At 40.1% G+C, this 21,484-nt stretch overlaps 1 protein-coding gene across 2 annotated transcripts; it reads left to right on the plus strand.

The window, feature by feature from the left end:
• Positions 1-1,064: 1,064 nt before the first annotated feature.
• On the plus strand, positions 1,065-12,804 carry LOC137868504 (E3 ubiquitin-protein ligase Mdm2-like). 2 transcript variants are annotated; one of them, XM_068705318.1, is made up of 12 exons: positions 1,065-1,100; positions 1,930-2,013; positions 3,530-3,647; positions 9,947-10,008; positions 10,125-10,199; positions 10,382-10,515; positions 10,634-10,683; positions 11,053-11,099; positions 11,400-11,493; positions 11,573-11,703; positions 11,792-11,923; positions 12,151-12,804. In XM_068705318.1, the coding sequence occupies exons 3-12, from the start codon at positions 3,635-3,637 to the stop codon at positions 12,466-12,468; spliced, it is 1,056 nt and encodes a 351-aa protein (XP_068561419.1). In that variant the 5' UTR covers positions 1,065-1,100; positions 1,930-2,013; positions 3,530-3,634; the 3' UTR covers positions 12,469-12,804. The 2 variants fall into 2 exon arrangements, with proteins under 2 accessions (XP_068561419.1, XP_068561418.1); XM_068705317.1 differs by lacking the exons at positions 1,065-1,100; positions 1,930-2,013; positions 3,530-3,647 and having other exon boundaries at positions 9,755-10,008; positions 10,634-10,755.
• The last annotated feature ends 8,680 nt before the right edge of the window (positions 12,805-21,484 follow it).

A 21,484-nucleotide genomic window follows, 5' to 3' on the forward strand; every position in this document is an offset into this window, starting at 1 on the left:
GGGGGGGGGTCGTGTCGGAGCCGAACTGCGCAGTGAGTTAGACAGAGAGCCTCTCAACGATGAACGGGTCTAAATGTAGAAACAGTCAGTTGGGCACTAGTGGAAACGGACTTAGTCTGCTTTGTTAGTTTAAGTTTCAGTCGGACTTTGGTTGCAGCTATTTTAAATACGAGGACGCATCGTTTCGATTAAAGATCTTTGCTTTCATCCGCTCCATCTGTTCTGCAAGTGCTCACTCATGTAAGAAGCAGGCTAGAAACCCGTTTAGCGTTACCTGCACTGGTCTCTGAAATCCACTACCCTGTCCCCAGAAACCATACTTCTTGTTGACAGTCATGCCAGTTAAGAAGCCAGCTGACTGGAGAAAGCCACTGTAAGCTGATGAATTAAGTGCAGGTTAACACACTGACTAGAGCTTCTTGAACTTCACTCAAGCCAGTTTATTATCTCTATAACAAGTGTTTAAGTATGGAAGATTATTACTTTGAATAGGTTCAAGCATGGACTTGATTAACTTTATCTCCACAAGCTGTAAACATGAAGTTTTCTTGACTTAAATATAGCCAGGTTAACTGTAGAGCTGGTCACACCTCAAATGACAGATATTTCTATTAGAAGTTAAAAGTGATGGATCTCTAGGTAAATAGACGTCACATCAACTGTTCTGTGTTTAACCTCCTGCAGACAGAGTGCACCATCCACCAGGCTGAGCGCACGCTTAGATCGCCTGAGGAAGCATCACAATCAATGCTTATTCAGGCACATGGAATATGAAAAACACCAAATGCAGGTAATGATGGTGGGGCTCTTTAAAAAGTGATACAGTATTCATAGAACCAAGACTTGAACATCTGATCTTAAATTACAAAGACTTTTCAATGGGGCCTCCTGCACATTATGTTTTAGTTTTAGTAATAAAGAAAATGTGTGTATGAGTGTAGAGATCTGGCTCTTCAGCTCTTTGTGAACGTCTTGTTCTGGAGAAATGGTAATATGTGTTTGTCTCTGGTGTTTAGTCCTCAGGAAGTCCAAACCCAGAGAGGGAGACCTCATCAGCACCAAGCCTTCCATCTGAGCTACTGGAGTCTTCCAAGTGTTTGGTAAGTGTCAAACAAGTAGTGCTTTTAGTTTGTCCCATATGACAGCCTCCTGATAGGTTACTTTAACCTGGCCTTCATGGCTGGTATGTTATATATAGATGGAAATGCATATCTTCCCCCAAATTCTATATACTTTGCCTCTTTGACCTGAAAAACTCACACATTACATGACAGTGATTTAGCAGACGCTTTTATCCAAAGCGACTTCCAATTCAGATTCTATCACACCGTAGGCACAGCTACGGGAGACATTTCAGGGTGAAGTGTCTTGCTCAAGGACACATCGACATGCGACTGGTGGAGCAGGAGCCGGGGTTCAAACTGCCGATCCTCTGATTGAAGGACGGCCCTGCTCTCCACTTAGCCACAGTCACCACACCATGACTAAACTATGTGTTAATACAGCTCAACAGAAGTGTAATGAAACAAATACTTGAACAAATAATACATTTATATAAGAAACAAATTGAATTGGAAATTAAACATCAAACCCCATTCTTTAACAAACACATTTAAAGGTTTAATTAGCTCTCCATGACAACTAGCTCTATCATGCACACTCTCCTCTTCTCTCTCACACACACACACACACACAAACTATCTCTATCTCTCGGTGTGTCTCTTTCTTTTTCTCTTTCTCTCCTTGATGCAAGCAGACCAGTTCATAGCAGTGAAACAATTAGAAAGGGCGAAGGGAGAGACAGAGAACTGCAATTTTTAATGTTGACACACTAAACACTTTTTCTATTTTTCTCTTTCTGAAACTCATTTTCTTGAGAAATGCTAATACATGTGTCCTCTGTATCTGCCTCTCTCCCTGCTGTTTTAGCCCTCAGGAAGTCCAAACAAAGATGGGGAGATCTCATCACTATCAGAACTTTCATCTGAGCCACTTGCAGCTTCCACGAGCTTGGTAAGTGTCAAACAAACCCTTTGAACTGGTCCTGTCCCTAATGACAGGCCTCCTAATAGTTTACTTCACCCTGTTATTGTTACTTGCCAGTTACAATGCAAGTATCCACCCAGGTAATCAGAAATGATTACTTGCTGGCTGTACTGTAGAGTTGGAAGCTTCAAATCTTCAATCATAAAAGATGATAGGCAAATTCTAAATCAACATTTGAATTCTCCACTGCTTTTTTTTTTTTTGCATGTCTATTCATTCATTGTGTTAAAGCCCGACGGACCCGAATTCGGGTCCGCTGTAGCATTTACCGTCGAAAAAAGTCCATTTATGCATGTGTACAATTTATGAATATGAATATGAATATCCCCCCAAAAAATAAAAGATCTGGGTAAAACGTACAATCTAACACATTTTTACAAACTACAAACTCCATTCTACACAACTATTATACGCAAATAAAAGATTTGCGTATAATCGAAAGCGAAAGCCTTAACTCCAAAAAATATGGATTGATGCACAATAGTTTGTTCAATAAAACATGTTCTTTTTTCAATCAATTTTGAGTTTTGGACTGGACAATTACAGAGATGAGGACTGCGTCACTCGCTGTGTGTGTGTGAGTGAGAAAGAAGGTGAAAGGTGTACTATTGCATTCAATGTTTCTGTAAGTTATTAATATTAGTAACTTGAGTGTCAACGTTATGAATGATGCTTAAAAGCTTCAAACTATTCAGTATAGCAAAAGAAAGTTAAAGGAACATTGCATGCAATAGTCCACCTTTTACCTTCCCTTCCCCTCTCTCTGTCACTCTCTCTCTCATTGACAGCAAGCACCACGGCACTCTGCACCTATTGTTATGTCATTTTGTGAACAAAAGTTATTTTCATTCAAGGAAGTTCATTTAATAAAAAGGACTACCTCATTTCATTTGATGAATCACTTCATTCAATGACAATTTTGTTTGAGAAATACATTTTTTGGGTGATGACGACATAAGCAGATGACAGACATTCTGAGCTTCATCTGTAAACCTCAAACAAAAAATGACATTGGGTAGAGCCCCAGCTATATGTGCAGCTACAATGAGATTGCACTATATTTGAGTTGTGGGTGTTTTGAGACAAAATAATTCATTAGTGGTTGTGTGCAAGCTATATGCATTCACCAAACCTAACATTTGGCTACAATGTCTACACCTGGGCAGCGCCTCACATTTTACTTTGCCATTGTTACTAATGGGAAAATCTACTGCATTTGGAACTTGCAGCATGTATCTACTCTTGATATCTGCTTGTTTGCAGCCCATTCACTTTTTTATAATGTACAGTTTGTATCAGAATGAGTTAGGTTGTCATATTTTCATCACATGGGAAAAAATGGCAAACATGGTCCCAACCATACATTCACCGCTGTGTTGTTATCATGTACCTTTACTTAAAACTACAAGGGTTTCATATCCTTCTTCAATGTATAACAGTAACTACTGCCAGTGCTTTATATTGTTTTGTTTTTCCCTTATAGGAAACAAGCCTGGACTTTGAGAGCAACACAGAGATATTATCCCCTGAAAGTCCATCCTCTGGTGTTGGTGATGACCCAGATGTTCCACCTCTGGGGACCTTCAAGATGATGACAAAAGGTTGGACATTGAATTATTATTGAAATGAACATTTCATTAACATTGAAATAAGGAATTCTTCAACTCAAAATGCAGAGAAATCCACTGAAGGGAACATTAACGACACAACCAAATCTTACTTCTTAGTTTCTTCTGCCATTGTCTTCTCTTCACTTGAGCAATCTGGAAAGAATAAAGTTTGGAGAAACACGGTCAAAGCAAAAAGATTGTCTGTGATAGGAAACCGATTCAGTCATGGTGGTTATCACACCCTTACCTAACTCTGACCCGATATGCTTCATGAATCAGCAACCTCCTCTAACACCTCTAACAATGGCGCAGCCCCCCCTCCTCCTCCCCCCGTCTTGAATCAGCGCAAACGTTTGGGGTAAACATGTAATGCCTTTTTAAAGTCCAAACTTTCTAAAAGCGTGACAAAACAGGAGAACTTTGACGGTTCAAACACTTAAACCAGGCGAAGCAACTAATTCTAATGAATAATTCCACTGACACACTACTGTATCAGTTCACATAACTGACAGGGCGCAAATGATTGCGCTAATTGCAGAGAGGTGTCACACTTTTTTTCATTCTATTTCCATTAAAAGTAACGGAGGTAAACACAGAGAGAGAGGGACCTGCTTTTACCGTGTCTGAAGATGAGTGTCGACAGGCCAGAGGTGGGCCGTTCTGAGAAGCTTTACCAAACCCCATACTCTGATTGGCTGAGCAGCTCAGGGGGGCAACGTGACCCCCAAAGTGAGCCCGCTGTCATCATGGAAATTTAAAGAACAGACAATGATGAGATAACGTAAATGTTAATATTCTTATCACTTTCATTATTTCCCCCCATGTTTTAGGGATGCTAGAGGTTTTGACTTGAGTTGTTTTGACCAGAAATAGATTAGCAACCATTTTTCTCAAGCATTTCCATTTGTTGGGCATACTTGTTGATCATTATCAGAGAAAAGACAGATGTGATAGATTGTTTTCGTTCTGACGTTATTTCATGTCTCTTCATACCTTTATCCTTCCCCTCTCTTCCATGCCATCATACTTTTCCTCTCTCGCCATCCTGCTCACTCCTTTTCACATTTTCATCGTTCCCTCTCCAGTCCATGTAGATGGAAAGATGGCCTTGTTGATATTGTAGTATGAAACCGGAAAAAAAATCTTTGCATTTAATTTTTTTGTACTTTCTCCGACACTCTTAGACACTCCCAGGTCAGGTGGTGGTCTCTTCAACTCAGAGTGTCAGGTTTCACAGATCATCCAGTCAGAGTTGGTCTTCAATACAACCCCACTCCTGTCCTCTTTCTTTTCTTGATAGCCTAGAGCCTAGAGTTTCGCTCACCAAACCCGTAAGGCACGTGACTATGCTGCCATGGGCAAGTGTGTGACAAATTCATACCTGCTCTCTGAAACGTTTATTGAGGATCAATCGTACATTCGTTAACTAGACATGGGCTATCTAGACATTCTAAATGTTTAGAATGCACATTTCTAGTCACTCTGAACAATCACAGCGACTCAATCAAGAGTGAAATCGACCAGCAATTTCACCTCTGTTGTGACTTCCTGGGCACCACCGCTTTTACGGGTGACAGGTTCCCTGAAAGTGACACGCTGGACGTAGAAGGGTTCTTTACGGGGCAGACACCCTCGCTCTGCTCTATAAGACAAGCTTCCACGCGAAGCACGCAGTAGGACTTTTGACAGACAGCAGTTTGATTCTGCTGTTCCTAGCTCTGGCCAGCAGAGGGCACTCTAGGACCTCTCTTAGAAAATGTCACAGGCCCTTTGAGCAAACTCAAGCTACAGCAGGGACCTCTGACCTCCCATTTGTAGCCACATATCCCCCGTCTACTGTTGAACTTGTCAAGAGTGATTAGGACGTACATTTAAAATGTTTACTTGTATGCATCTCAATCTGTATATTCTTTGTACTTTTAATAGTTTATCAGGTAACTCCTCGTCTCCACCTCAATCCCTATATTTTATGTATTTGTAATAGTTTCATCAGATGTCACTGTGTTTTTACTTCAGAAGATGTTAGACTGCTCCATTAGCCTGCTGGCCTCCAAAATCCCGCTATCACGGGGTTCCTCCACCGCCTCCTCCGTCTCCTCATCCTCCTCCACCGCCTCCTCATCGTGCTCATGTTCTGGACTCAAGTCCATCTCCGTGTGCATGGGGACGGCAGGGTTCGAGGCTCTCAACTGCGCCAGATGCATCACCGTCACCTGATATTTGGCTGCCTTTTGTTGTAGCTCCCGAGCACCACGGTCCAGCTCGAGGTGGCCTTTCATTTTTCAGATGGTGGGGCATGGCCGCACATACTTTCTGACAGAGAGGGCAAGCGTGAACCATCTTTGTGCGAGTCATATCTGGAGGGGGGAAAAGGAAGGAAAAAGAGCCATTTAGATACGGTATTTCATCATGCAATTCGGGGAGAGGCAAACTGTTTGCCTGTTATCTGCTGCTGCTGCCTGCTGAAATGGCGTGGAACCGCCCCGACCTGAAGTAGAGGAATCGGGGGGCAGTCGCTCCAGCCTTGAAGGCATTCATTCCCCCATGCTCCTCAGTAAATTGCTCAGTATGGCCATCTGTAGGGTTTTTGCTTAGCCTCCAGAACACACCCTTGCTATCAAATCATTCATGCCCACATGACAGCCATGCCATAGGAACAAGCTAAAGCCACCAAACTTGACACACACCTGCTCTGGCTTCATACTAACACGCACACCAAGTTTCAGGAGAATTGCACCACGTGACCCAGCACTATGTGTAGCGTGCACAGAATGACGTCACACAGGCTCAATCTGGTGCTACACATTCAATGAAAGTGCTCTGTAACATACAAAAATATACATTTAGGTGTACAGTCGCTCCACAGCGCGTTCTACTTCTATCCTGTACAGAGATTCTCATCCTCGCGAGACTTCAGTGTGGCTCTCCGTCACAGACACTGCTTATGTCGCAACACTGACACCTACTGGCGATCCACTGGATCTACTGCCTAACATGTAGCTGATGATAAATAACGCTGTACCCTCAATTTTAACTACAATTAACACTTCCTCCTCATAAACACATAGGAAACATAGTAAACTCTCTTAACTTACATTACACCCAAACAATTATTGTACTTTCTGAACGACATATGACTTGTTGTGCCACATATACACCATCTGGGCCTCTTCATCATATATGATGCAGTCTATGACAGCCATGCTGATTCAGCATTCCAAGTATTGTTCTTTGAATCTTTATTGTTGGAATGTTGATTCAGCATTCCAAGTATTGTTCTTTGAATCTTTATTCCACTATTTCTTCCGTCGCGCTTGAAACTCTTCTTCTTCAGTTTGTAAGCTACAGAAACCGTTCAACTATGTAAATGTTCAACTCTTTCAGCTCATGTGTGCTATGTCTCTTCATATTTCCAATCTTTCAACTTTTTGAATTATTAACTTGTTCAACTTTCAAATCCTTCTACTTCCTCATACTTTCAGCTACAGACACCATTTAAACTTTTGAATGTTGAGAAAACCCTGATCAATGATTGTATGTTATAATCATTTTGATATCTTTTACACTTTTTGAACTGTAGCAATTTAGCTTTTATGTGTTTTTCAGTCCTTTTCTGCTTTTATAATGGCTGTGTATTGCGCAGCTTAGAGTGCGTGATGTCACCGCTAGAGTGAAGAGGACCTTGAGATTCCTGTGAAAAAAATATTTGTCTTTTGCGACTGACTCCTCAATTTTCACTCTTCATGCATAATTTTTGGACGGAAACGTAGCTAATCTTGTCCTTGTCGTAGACAAATGACTGTGGAACACATTTGGAACAAAAGCCTTTAATTGCCTTTAATTGAGAGGAAAACCAACTTTCTCCTCCATAGACCCCAATGTTAAAACGTACTTCAAAAAAGTCTTGCACAGACAACCGTACCCCATTTCTAAATCGCCATTGAAGCCACTTTTTTTTACACTACAGATCCAATTTTCGCATGATCTGTTCTTCAAGTCATCCTTGCGCTCCACTATTAATATTGGAAGAATAGGGGCTATGGTTATGGGGGTTTGTGGTTTTGTTTGACAGGTGTTTTCCAGTCTTTTTCTCATGAAAAGGCTGCCAGGCTGACAGGTGTTCGTGCTTGAACTAATTACTGATGTTTATAAACACACAGACTCATAGACTCTCCAACCGCTGCGTCGTCACCATGGGAACCAGTAACACACACACACACACACACACACTCTCTCTCTCTCTCTCTCTCTCTCTCTCTCTCTCTCTCTCTCTCTCTCTCTCTGTCTGTCTGTCTGTCTGTCTGTCTGTCTCTCTCTACACACTCAGTCCATCTGACTGTCTGTCTGCCTCTCTCTCTCTACACACTCAGTCCATCTGTCTGTCTGTCTGTCTGTCTCTCTCTACACACTCAGTCCATCTGTCTGTCTGTCTGTCTGCTTGTCTCTCTCTACACACTCAGTCCGTCTGTCTGTCTGCCTGTCTGTCTCTCTCTACACACTCAGTCTGTCTGTCTGTCTGCCTGTCTCTGTCTACACACTCAGTCCATCTGTCTGTCTGTCTGTCTGTCTGTCTGTCTGTCTCTCTCTACACACTCAGTCCATCTGTCTGTCTGTCTGCCTGTCTCTCTCTCTCCCTTTCTGTGAACGAATCCTGTTATTTAATAACTTCTGTTTGTGTGTTTCATACATTCTGATTCTGTGTCCTCTCCTCCTCTCTCCCCCACCCAGCCCAACTCTTTCAAAATAAAAGCCCCATGGATTAACTGTATTTAAACATTAAGTTCAAAATTAGGCTTTTTTGTTGAAATAATTAATGCTCTTACTAATACTGCGACAACTACTACTACTGCTGCTGCTAATATTTCTAGTATTACTACTACTACTACTGCTAATACTACTACTACTTCAACTACAACTTTTGCTGTTGCTACTACTACTACTATTACTGCTACTATCAATATTATTACTACCACTACTGCTATTCCTACCACTACAATTACTTATACTACAACTGCTACTACTACTACTGCTATTCATGCTACTACCAGTACTAATACTACTACAGCTATTAGTACGACTGCTATAGTACTACTACAACTACTACTACGACTACTACTACTGTTATATTAAATACTACGACCACTACTACAGCTATTACCACGACAACTGATACTACTACTTCTACTACTTCTTCTAATTACTAATACTACTATTAATAATACTTCTACTACAACTTCTACTGCTCCTACTACTACAAATATCACTACTGCTACTACTAGTACTTATTCTAATGCTACTAGTACTTCTACTAATGATAATACTTCTACTTCAACTACAACTTCTACTACTACTACTAATACAAATATCACTACTGCTGACATTTTTAAGCCACAGAAACCGTTAAAATATCAAAATGTTCAGCTCTTTCAGGAGAGGGTGATATGACTTCATATTTGTAATTTTTAAACTATTTATAATATTAAGCTTTTTGCAATTTGTTTTGAATGGTGTTGTACACTTTGCTTTTGCTTATATGTGTATTGGTTTTGTCTATACGTTACTGTCTATCTATGAATTTGAATTCTATTTTTATTTGAAATTTTGTAATTTTTAGGCAGCCTTCAAATATCTGGCCGGGGACAGCAGATGAAACTAGCCTCTCTGGCTAACTCTGGCTCACTTACAGTTTTACTGTTGATTGGTGTGCATTGTCCCTGCAAAATAAATAAACAAATAAAACAAATGAATGTATGTTCGGACAAGGACTTCAAAGTTAATGGCAAGAAGCCACCCCAACATATGGTTTTTGATTTCATTTTATTTCATCTCATTAAAGCTCCATAGCATGACCTAAACTGTATACTGTTTTCCAAAATATGTATTGTTCATGTGGTGTTGTAGTTTACAAAATAGTGACTGCTCCAGTTTTCTGCACCCAGGAATAGTACATATTGAAGACAAGCGTTATTGACCCATTTGGCCACAAGAGGGAGTACACCTTTAAGTGAGCACTTCTGTCAGGCTTGAACTAGTGCAGGGAACATACATATGTTTTAATTATCACCACAGGTATAGAGATGTTTTCCTCTGTTTTTCACATGATATGTGTTAGCTACAGTAGCTTACAGCAGAAACCTAAATAGACTTCAATTCATAATTTGTCATCCGTACACTTTGTAGCGCATCATTAGGTTCTATATTTGGTGTTTTCCATCGTACTGTCGTGCTCATACGGATATTAAATAGTATTCTAAGAGGTACTAACTACCGGTTTGTGTCTTTATGATCAGAAACAATCAGCGTCACGATGTCAGCTGATCAGGAGCTCAACACGGACACAGCTGAGCAACTGGTGAGAGAAACTAGTTAACTCACTTCTTTACTGGTTAACTGGTTGTTTCAGGGTTTGAATTAACTTTAGCCTGTGTGTGTGTGTGTGTGTGTGTGTGTGTGTGTGTGTGTGTTTAGGTGAGACCAAAGGTAGAGTTCCAGACTTTGCTGCAAGATGCAGGAGCTACAAAAGAAGTTTTTACCATGAAGGAGGTAAAAAAAAAAAAAGGACCGCATTTATGAACGGAAAGTTAAAAAAGTACTCGTCTAAATCCAGTTTCCTGCACTTTTGAACGCTTCGTTGAGCGTGATGGGGGACATCGGGAGCTGGTGTTCTGCACAGTCGGGTGTTTTGCACGTCTCCCATGATGCATCTGTGATGGTCTGTCTCGCAGGTGATATTCTACCTGGGTCAGTACATCATCCAGAAGCAGCTGTACGACCAGAAGCAGCAGCACATCGTCCACTGCTCCCAGGATGCACTGGGGCGGGTGCTGGGAGTCGACAGCTTCTCTGTTAAAGAGCCGCGGTGAGAAATAGACGCACACAGAACAGGAAGTAGATGATTAACTGTCTGTTTGGATTCATATACGTGTAATAAAAGTACAGTATGATGTACATGTATTTGGTGTGTTTGTGTTCTCCAGAGCTCTGTTTGCTATGATCACCAAGAACCTGGTGGCCGTGAAGAACCAAGGTAGGACCGATTCTTTTCTCTCTGGTCGGATCCAACATGTCTCCACAGTCTTCAGACTTCAGTTAGAGCCGAGTGAGTTTACAAACCGCGAGAGGCCTGAAGAAAGTCTGCCCCTCTGCTCCTCATACTCTAATAACAAGCTACAGACTTTGCACAAATCTCACATGAATGTCCTTATTGTTTCACATGAATAGTTCTAAACAGGATCATGAACTTTATATGTGAGGCGTGTGCTAATTCATCCCCAAACTTAACCATGACCATCCCACTGCTCCTGAGAATGAAGTTTGAAGAGTGGACATTTGGATTCAGCTCTATTCTTCCACTTCAACTCTTTGATGCTGAAGATTTTCTCTCTTTCTTTCTCAGAGTCGCCGCCGAGCTCGAGTGAACCTCAGACAGACAGAGGGACAGAGGTAAGACTAATAATAATAATATCATAATAATGCAGCCACGTTGTGTTGCACCAAATTCAAAAGAGCCTCTCAGACATCATTGTGTTGGTTTGTTTTGAGCGTCTTACACTTTTGGGTAAGAAAAGCTTAATGAAGTACTTTTAATGCTGACTTTAGTAGAAGACAATAAGACTTTAAGAACATGTCGCACACAGTGTCCTACAGGCTTTCAAATGGACAACATTCACACTTCTCTTCAGGGTTATTTTAAAAGATCACTAAAAGTGAGACTGAATTTGTGTTGTTTTTTTTTGCTTTTAGGAGGCAGCTTCAGAAAGTCGCTCTTCATCACCAGACAGGAGAGGCAGGAGGAGGAGGAGGAGGAGCTGGAGGAGCTGCAGCAGCAGTGATCCAGGTGAGTTTCTCCTCCCGCCTCCTCGTTATTGCTCATGAACACAGAACCTGTGATGTTGAACTCTGCTTCGTCTCTTCAGGGCCCTCGGACAGTTTAGAGGAGGAGGAGGAGTCAGGGGAGGAAGAGGAAGGGGGAGGAAGGAAGAGGAGGCGGTGGTCCGACAGTGTTCTGGACAGACACAGCAGCCAATCGTCAGACTCTCACAGCACAGTGAGTATCACACACACACACACACACACACACACACTGTTATTTAGCTGATGTTGTGTTTGTTTATAACGCAGTGTGTGTGTTTTAGTCCGGGAGGTCGGAAGTCACGGTTGCGGCCTCGGACTCAGAAAGCGACAACTTCAGCGTGGAGTTTGAGGTGGAGTCCATCGACTCTGACGACTACAGAGAAGACAACGCCTCTCTGTCTGCAGACGACCAGGTACACACACACACACACACACACACACACACACACACACACACACACACACACACCGTCCTCTGTCTGCAGACGACCAGGTACACACACACACACACACACACACACACACACACACACCGTCCTCTGTCTGCAGATGACCAGGTACACACACACACACACACACACACACAGACACCGTCCTCTGTCTGCAGATGACCAGGTACACACACTCCTTCTCCTCACAGCAGACACTCTGGACCCCCGACTCCCAGTCCTCCTCCTCCATGGACTCCCAGGAGCTTCTCCCCCCCTCCCCCCCTACTCCTCACCCCGTGGTCCCCCAGCTGGACCGCAGCGTTGCGGCGGAGTGGCGGCTGCCGGACTCGTGCCTGAACCCCTGTCTCATCTGTCAGTCCCGGCCGAAGAACGGCTGCATCGTCCACGGCCGGACGGGACACCTGATGTCCTGCTACGTCTGCGCCCGCAAGCTGAAGAAGAGGAACAAGCTGTGTCCCGTCTGCAGGCTGCCCATCCAGTCGGTCATCCTCACCTACCTCAGCTGAGACCCCCGGTCTGTCCTCAGCTGAGACCCCCTCACCTCCCTACACATCCCAGTGACCACAGAATTACATTGAATATTTACCAAATTAAGAAGGAAGTTGAGTTTCTGTCCTCAGGCACACGTTTGCACTTTCTGTCTCTCTGAGTCTCTTTTTCTAAAAGCTCGTATGGCTACCAACATCCTCTGTTATTTATTACATGTTTATTTAAGATGCTCATGTATATTTAAGCAGAGACTTTTCTAGGAGCTCTTTAAATAATAAGATGAATATATGAGAGCTGTAATATGTTCTTGTTATAGATTTGCTGTGAATTAAATAAAGTTTAACATCTGTTAACTTGGACTGACTTTTGCTTTATCACTTTATTTATATATATATATATTTATATTTATGTATAAATCTATATTTATATATAAATCTATATATATATATATATCTATATCTATATATCTATAGATATATATCTATATATAGATATATGTATATCTATATAGATATATATATATTTATATAGATATAGATCTATATATAGATAAAGTGATATAGATATATATATATATAGATATATATCTATATTCTATATATCTATCTATATTCTATATATCTATATATATCTGTATAGATACATATCTATCTATATTCTATATATCTATATAGCTATATCTATCTATATTCTATATATCTATATAGCTATATCTATCTATATTATATATATCTATATAGATATATACAGTGCTGTGAAAAAGTATATGCCCCCTTCCTGGTTTCTTATTTTTTTGCATATTTGTCACACTTAAATGTTTCAGATCATCAAAATTGTTTTAATATTAGACAAAGATAACCCGAGTAAATACAAAATGCAGTTTTCAAATGATGATTTCATTTATTAAGGGAGAAAAGCTATCCAAACCTACTTGGCCCTGTGTGAAAAAGTAATTGCCCCCCCTTGATAAATCAAGAATGAACTGTGATTTTTTGGAAAGCTGAGTTCAATTTCACTATCCACACCCAGGCCTGATTACTGCCAGACCTGTTGAATCAAGAAATCACTTAAATAGAACCTGTCTGACAAAGTGAAGTCGGCTAAAAGATCTCAAAAAGCAACACATCATGCTGATGATGTTGTAAAGAAATTCAAGAACAGATGAGAAACAAAGTAACTGACATGACTCAGTCTGGAAAGACCCCAGAACAACATCTGAAGAACTGCAGGCCTCAGTCTCCTCAGTTAAGATCAGTGTTCATGATTCAACAATAAGAAACACACTGGGCACAAATAGCATCATGGGACAGTTCCATGGCGAAAGCCACTGCTGAGCAAAAAGAACACAAAGGCTCGTCTCACATTTGCCAAAAAACATGTTGATGATCCCCGAGACTTTTGGGCAAATATTCTGTGGACTGACGAGACAAAAGTTGAACTTTTTGGAAGGTGTGCGTCCCGTTACATCTGGCGTAAAACTGACACAGCATTTCATAAAAACAACATCATAGCAACAGTCACACATGGTGGTGGTAGTGTGATGGTCTGGGGCTGCTTTGCAACTGCAGGATCTGGACGACTTTCCATAATTGATGGAACCATGAGTTCTGCTCTCTACCAGAACATCCTGAAAGAGAATGTCCGGCCATCAGTTCGTGACCTCAAACTCAAGCGCACTTAAGTTATGCAGCAGGACAATGATCCAAAACACACCAGCAAGTCCACCTCTGAATGGCTCAACAAAAGCAAAATGAAGGTTTTGGAGTGGCCTAGTCAAAGTCTGGACTTAAATCTGATTGAGATGCTGTGGCGTGAGCTTCAACAAGCTGTTTCTGATCGAAAACCATCCAATGTGGCTGAATTAAAACAATTCTGCAAAGAAGAGTGGGCCAAAATTCTTCCACAGCAATGTGAAAGACTCATTGTCAGTTATCGCAAACGCTGGATTGCAATTGTTGCCGCCAAGGGTGACAAAACCAGTTATCAGGTTTAGGGGGCAATTACTTTTTCACATAGGGCCAAGTAGGTTTGGATAGCTTTTCTCCCTTAATAAATTAAATCATCATTTAAAAACTGCATTTTGTCTTTACTCGGGTTATCTTTGTCTAATATTAAAATTTGTTTGATGATCTGAAACATTTAAGTGTGACAAATATGCAAAAAAATAAAAAACCAGGAAGGGGGCAAATACTTTTTATAGCACTGTAGATCTATATAAACATATGTATCTATATAGATATATATTTATATATATCTATATAGATATATATCTATATATATATAGATATATATCTCTATAATGATATATATATATATATATATATATATATATATATATATATATATATAAAACCAGTTGCTCTTCAGTCCACAGCAAGCCTATCCCCGATACAAAAACGGGACCATATGCGTGAACTGTATTAGCTCATACATAATACAATAATACCACTGGATTATGGGCCACCCGGTGTAGTAAAAATGCTGTACAATTGGAGACAAGTGCTAGAAACATAGTGAGAGATTCAACGAATTGGCCTAGCCCAGTGCCTTGGGATTTAAGATGGAAAAGGGGCTACCAGTTATGGACAGAGGTATGTGGGGAAACAGAACTGTCGTGGATACAGCCAAAAGCACATAATCCACACAGCGACATTATCTTTAGAGAAGATACTGTGACCCTCACCAACAGATGGAAATTTAAAATAGGGTTTGGAAACTGTATCCCTATCTGCATGAACAGAAAATCATATGAATTAACAAACTTGAGTTTGATCCAGGGCATATTCTTTGCGGCAGGAGAAGGCCTGAAAATTGCAGGCTCTGCTATTGTAGATACAGTGGACGGTACACTAAGTGTGGCAACCAATGGGATGTTATCAATTGCAAAAAATGCAGCCATCTGCTTAGGATGTCTATATATATAGATATCTATATAGATATATATCTATATAGATATATATATATATCTATATATATATATATATCTATATAGATATATATATATATATAGATATATATAGATATAGATATATATATATAAAGTGATATATATATATATATATATATATATATATATATATATATATATCTATATAGATATATATATATATATCTATATAGATATATATATATATATATATATCTATATAGATATATATATATATATATATATATATATATATATATATAGATATATATATATAAAGTGATATAGATATATATATATATATATATATATATATATATATATATATATATATAGATATAGATATATGATGCTCAGATGGTGTATAGCGCTGGGTCACGTGGTGCAATTCTCCTGAAACTTGGTGTGCGTATTAGTATGAAGCCAGAGCAGGTGTGTGTCAAGTTTGGTGGCTGTAGCTTGTTGCCAAATTCTACCTGAGCAGGTGAGTCCAACAGCTTTGCCAGGTGAGCAGGTGTTTCTATCTGAGCCTGAGCTTCTACAGTCCAGGAGAGCAGACTCATGGCCTCCACACTGGAACTCTTTGGTCCACATTGGAGCCTCCACTTCTCCATAGAGCGCCCCCTGGAGGACTGATGGAGCTCCACAGCCAAGCTCCCTACAGCCCACCTCTGCATCCTTTTGGTCAAAGTCATCTTCACACACTGAAGACCACCACCTGTTAGACTGGTTAGACTTCACCTCCAGTCTGCCTGGGCACAGACTAGTCCCATTCACCAGCCTGACAGAGTCTGGAGAGATGATAGAAGATGAAAGAGACGAGAGATAAAAGACACCAGACATTAAATAACATTCTGTCTTATTTTTCTTAGAAGATCTGTGACCCAGAATATAAATCTGTTCATAAAATGATCCCTAAAATGTGAAAGAGATGGGGCTGGACTCTCTCCTGAAGGAGTGTCCAGGGTGAAGGACGGTGTGGAGGTACTGACGAGCCCCCGGCTGAGCTGAGCTGCTCAAAGTTGTGTCCAGTAGGTCATTGGTGCCTGTTATGGTGGAAACCATTTTTTAATTATTAAGCTTTTTGCAATTTGTTTTGAATGGGATATCTATGGAGAAAATCTTCAAATCTTGTTAAACTTCTTCAACTTTCAAAGCCTTCTTCTTTCTCATACTTTCAGCTACAGACACCATAGTTAGACGTTTCAATAGAAGGGTTTTCAGCAGTGCAGTTTAAATGCTTTCGGGCTTCAACATTTTTCAGACAGGTAGTCTCTCATTTCTGTATTTTCAGCAATGTTTTTGCAATTCATTTCAGCTTTCAGCTTTCAGCATTCCAACGCATTTTCAGCAGGAAATGCATTTTCTAGTTTGTTGAAACTCTTCTTCTTCTTCAGTTTTTAAGCTACAGAAACCGTTCAACTATGTAAATGTTCAGCTTTTTCAGCTCATGTGTGCTATGTCTCATAATATTTCTAACTTTTTGAATTATTAAGCTTTTTGCAACCTATTTTTTGAATGGGATGTCTATGGAGAATATTTTTAAATCCTCTTAAACTTCTTCAACTTTCAAATCCTTCTACTTCCTCATACTTTCAGCTACAGACACCATTTCAACTTTCAAATGTTGAGAAAACCCTGATCAATGATTGTTATAATCATTTTGATATCTTTTACACTTTTTGAATAGTAGCATTTTTGCTTTTATGTGTTTTTCAGTCCTTTTCTGCTTTTATAATGGGTGTGTATGGCGCAGCTTAGAGTGCGTGATGTCACCGCTAGAGTGAAGAGGACCTTGAGATTCCTGTGAAAAAAATATTTGTCTTTTGCGACTGACTCCTCAATTTTCACTCTTCATGCATAATTTTTGGATGGAAACGTAGCTAATCTTGTCCTTGTCGTAGACAAATGACTGTGGAACACATTTGGAACAAAAGCCTTTAATTGCCTTTAATTGAGAGGAAAACCAACTTTCTCCTCCATAGACCCCAATGTTAAAACGTACTTCAAAAAAGTCTTGCACAGACAACCGTACCCCATTTCTAAATCGCCATTGAAGGCACTTTTTTTTACACTACAGATCCAATTTTTCGCATGATCTGTTCTTCAAGTCATCCTCCCTCTCCAGTATTAATATTGGAAAAATAGGGGCTATGGTTATGGGGTTTGTGGTTTTGTTTGACAGGTGTTTTCCAGTCTTTTTCTGATGAAAAGGCTGTCAGGCTCACAGGTGTTCGTGCTTGAGCTAATTACTGATGTTTATAAACACACAGACTCACAGACACAAGCCTCACTCTCTCTCTCTGTGTCTCTCTCTCTCTGTGTGTCTCTCTCTCTCTGTGTGTCTCTCTCTCTCTCTGTGTGTCTCTCTCTCTGTGTGTCTCTCTCTCTGTGTGTCTCTCTCTCTCTCTGTGTGTCTCTCTCTCTCTCTGTGTGTCTCTCTCTCTCTCTGTGTCTCTCTCTCTGTGTGTCTCTCTCTCTCTCTGTGTGTCTCTCTCTCTCTGTGTGTGTGTCTCTCTGTCATACAGTCATTCAGATATTAGGGACTTTTAGAGGACCCCCCCCCCCCCACACACACACACACACACACACACCATTTTAAAATACAAGCCCCACTGAATGAATTCCAACTGAAATGCTTCTGATGAAGCCTGTCATTTAATAACCTGTTTGTGTTTATCTAACATTATGATACTTTAAACAATACTTCTACTACAACTACAACTACAACTTCTACTACTACTACTACTACAAATATCACTACTGCTGACATTGTTTAAGCCACAGAAACTATTAGAATATCAAAATGTTCAGCTCTTTCAGGAGAGGGTGATATGACTTCATATTTGTAATCTTTAAACTATTTATAATATTAAGCTTTTTGCAATTTGTTTTGTATGGGATATCTATGGAGAAAATCTTCAAATCTTGTTAAACTTCTTCAACGTTCAAAGCCTTCTTCTTTCTCATCCTTTCAGCTACAAACACCATAGTTAGACGTTTCAATAGAAGGGTTTTCAGCAGTGCAGTTTAAATGCTTTCGTGCTTTATAATCTGTACAATAGTCTGTTTTGTCATTTAGAAGAAAGAATCTTCCAGAAGACAAAATAAACCTTGGACTTGACAAAAAATAAATGTATTTTAATTAAATCAATTGAAATTCAACATACTAGCAGAATTATTATGTATTCCTGTTTTTTTATCGTGATAAAATATTACCCTGAGTTGGTAGTCATATTCTGCTTCATGGTTAAAGGCATATTGCTTCAGTAATAGTGGCAGCAATGCAAATAATAATGCATAGTTCAAAATTGCAACAGTTTACCAACAGTTTCATCATTATTCAATAATGTATGTACTAACCGCAGTTGATTAGGAATTTGTTTCAGTGCACTCAATAACCTTGGACCCTGTAATTGACCGCTTGTTCTGCTAGACTCGTATTAGTAGTGCTAGCGATGAGTGATATTATGGTAATTGATATTTCCTACGTACTACGGCTAGACCTGAAAGTTTTTCGGATATAGGGTACATCAAAAGAGAAACCATAATAATATTCTGTGTCATTCAATAATGACGTCACAATCAGAAATTCAAAACGTACAGACGCAAATAATTCATAAAAATGACAAACGCATTCCGTCGGTATCGGTCCTGAGCTTGTAAGCAGGACACAGTTTGTTCAAGAGGTAACAGTATATATAACACATCTCTACTCTGACAGTGATGAAAACTGTGTGTATTTATTAGTTATTAGTATTATTAGTTACTATTATTAAGTACAGTGATCATGTGTACAGACACAAACTTCTGAAAAGTCTCTACAGCTGACAGCTGTGATCAGCTGATCGGCCGTCATCAGAAACAGACATCGCTTCATTTTACGCTTCAGAAGAAAGGACGGCTCATGTATCTTAATTTAGTTTATTCTAAGGGCCTGTCTCCACACATCAGCCGCAGGGCGCTGGACAGCGCTTCAACCCACCCTTTCAATGGAAAAGCGCTCCGAAGGCTTTTTCCTAATGTTTGTATGACAACAATATTTTTAATATGATAACATATCACCACTGTGACCACCGTTGTATGCTAGACAGCATCGCTCCTTTGCTTTGTATGATCTATTTGGGCCACTATTTGTTTTATATTGTTGTTTCACCGATGTCTGCTTCATACGGACAATAGATAAACTCGTCATCTCTCAATCTGACAGCCGTATCGTCAGAGTAAGGCAAGCCAAGGGATACGGGGTATGGTAACAAAAACACAACACTCAATGGCAAAAGCATTCAAAGCATTACATTTCAGTCATTTAGCAGACGCTTCTATCCAAAGCGACTTACAATTCAGTATCTATCTACCATAGGCTCAGCTAAGGGAGCAATTTTGGGCTTAAGTGTCTTGCTCAAGGACACATTGACATGAGACTAGCAGAGCAGGGGATCGAACAGATGACGTCTGATTGAAAGGCGGCCCTGCTCTCTACTTAGCCGATCTGCTCCTACAAATGGGGGTTTCTGTCTTTGTTATGATAGTTTATGGGTACATCCCAAGTCTCTTAATTGCATCCCCGTTTCCCTTACTTGGGTCCTTTCCTTGCGTCTTAGTCCCTCCTCAAGGAAATCATGCGAGGAGAGAAGAAACGAGGAAATATGCTTTAAGAAAAAGAAAACTACTTGACACAACAGAGAGAATCAACCAACAAAAATTGGATTGTTTGTTAGTCCTAATCAGAGAATACACAGAGGCAGAATAACTGACGACTGTGATCCATAAGTAAGGAAATCTTTATGTAGGCAATAGTGAAAAAAGAGTATGATAGCCTACGAAGAAGTTAAACACATAGCCTAATCTAGGCTAAAAGAAACAGTTGAAGCTGCCAAATGCAGAAAGTACTATTATTTACGATGTATTACCATCACAACTGGCTATAAATCATCGACGGCGTGAATGTGTAAATAGACGGGTTTCTAATATCACTGCCTCTCTAAAGCACGATATATCTGACTATAATAACATGTGCGTATTATGATATTAATGTGTTGCTTGGATGTATTTTGCCGGGGCTTTAGAGGCAGTCATAGCGGGTTAGAGGAGAGCAGGGTCCCCCAAAGCATGTTGAAGGCTCCACACCCGCAGGAGTACGACACACTGTACAGCGGCTGATGGCTGGCACTCTGCCGTGGGGACTCCGCAGACCTCCCGCCCTCCGTTTGGTTCTCCAACATGCTCTGCGGACCCGGCTTGACTCAGACGCATATAAACGTCTATAGAAAATATGCATCACATATAAGCATCACAGCATTTAAATTAAAAATGAAGTTCACGTGAAACAACACACACCATTACTAAGGCAGAGTTTGAATTTAAATATTTGTATTTAATGGGATATATAACAATTCATAGATATAAAAACAGTTGAATATGAAGTGACATAAATAACACCACAATGAAAAATGGAATACACAACTATTACATTATAATAACAACTTTAAGGAACGCGAATACAACAACATTAAACAATGTATTATTTTACAATTTCTATCGTTCCGACACGATTGCCCGTCAATTTTATTGATACTTGGATTGGGGGTTCAATCATGTGTGGTTCGATTGGTGTCCAGAGAGCTTCTGCAATCAGAACTGTCCGACCGTCATCTAGGAGGAGGCTCAGGGTGCCTGGCTCACCCTCGACGTCCATCACGCCCAATGCCCCCACCACGTCTTCAGAGCTGACCTCCTGTCGTGAGAAATGTAGACATATACCCTTCTGTTAGATATTCTCCCTCTGTCACCAATCACCCAAACATCAATCGTACTTTTTACCATTTTTTAAATCCAAATAAACTACACAGCCCGTAGGTGCTGCTTATTCATTTTAAATGTCACCCTTTGTTCATATTTGTTTTTTTATTGTCACTTCAAATACATTTTATTTACATCACTTCAGCAGACTTCACTGTGTGTATTTTGAAGATGTGATTGTGTAAAAAGAATTGTCTAAAAAAACAAATGTCAATGTTATTTAAAAAAAATTAATAATAAATACAACAGCAACAACCAAGTAGGCCTACCTCAATTTTGGTATAGTTCGTGGACTGCAGCTGCAT

Source organism: Cebidichthys violaceus, unplaced genomic scaffold, assembly GCF_023349555.1.
Source record: "Cebidichthys violaceus isolate CVI_PGR_0920_01 unplaced genomic scaffold, fCebVio1.0.p SCAF_114, whole genome shotgun sequence".
Lineage (NCBI taxonomy): Eukaryota > Metazoa > Chordata > Actinopteri > Perciformes > Stichaeidae > Cebidichthys > Cebidichthys violaceus.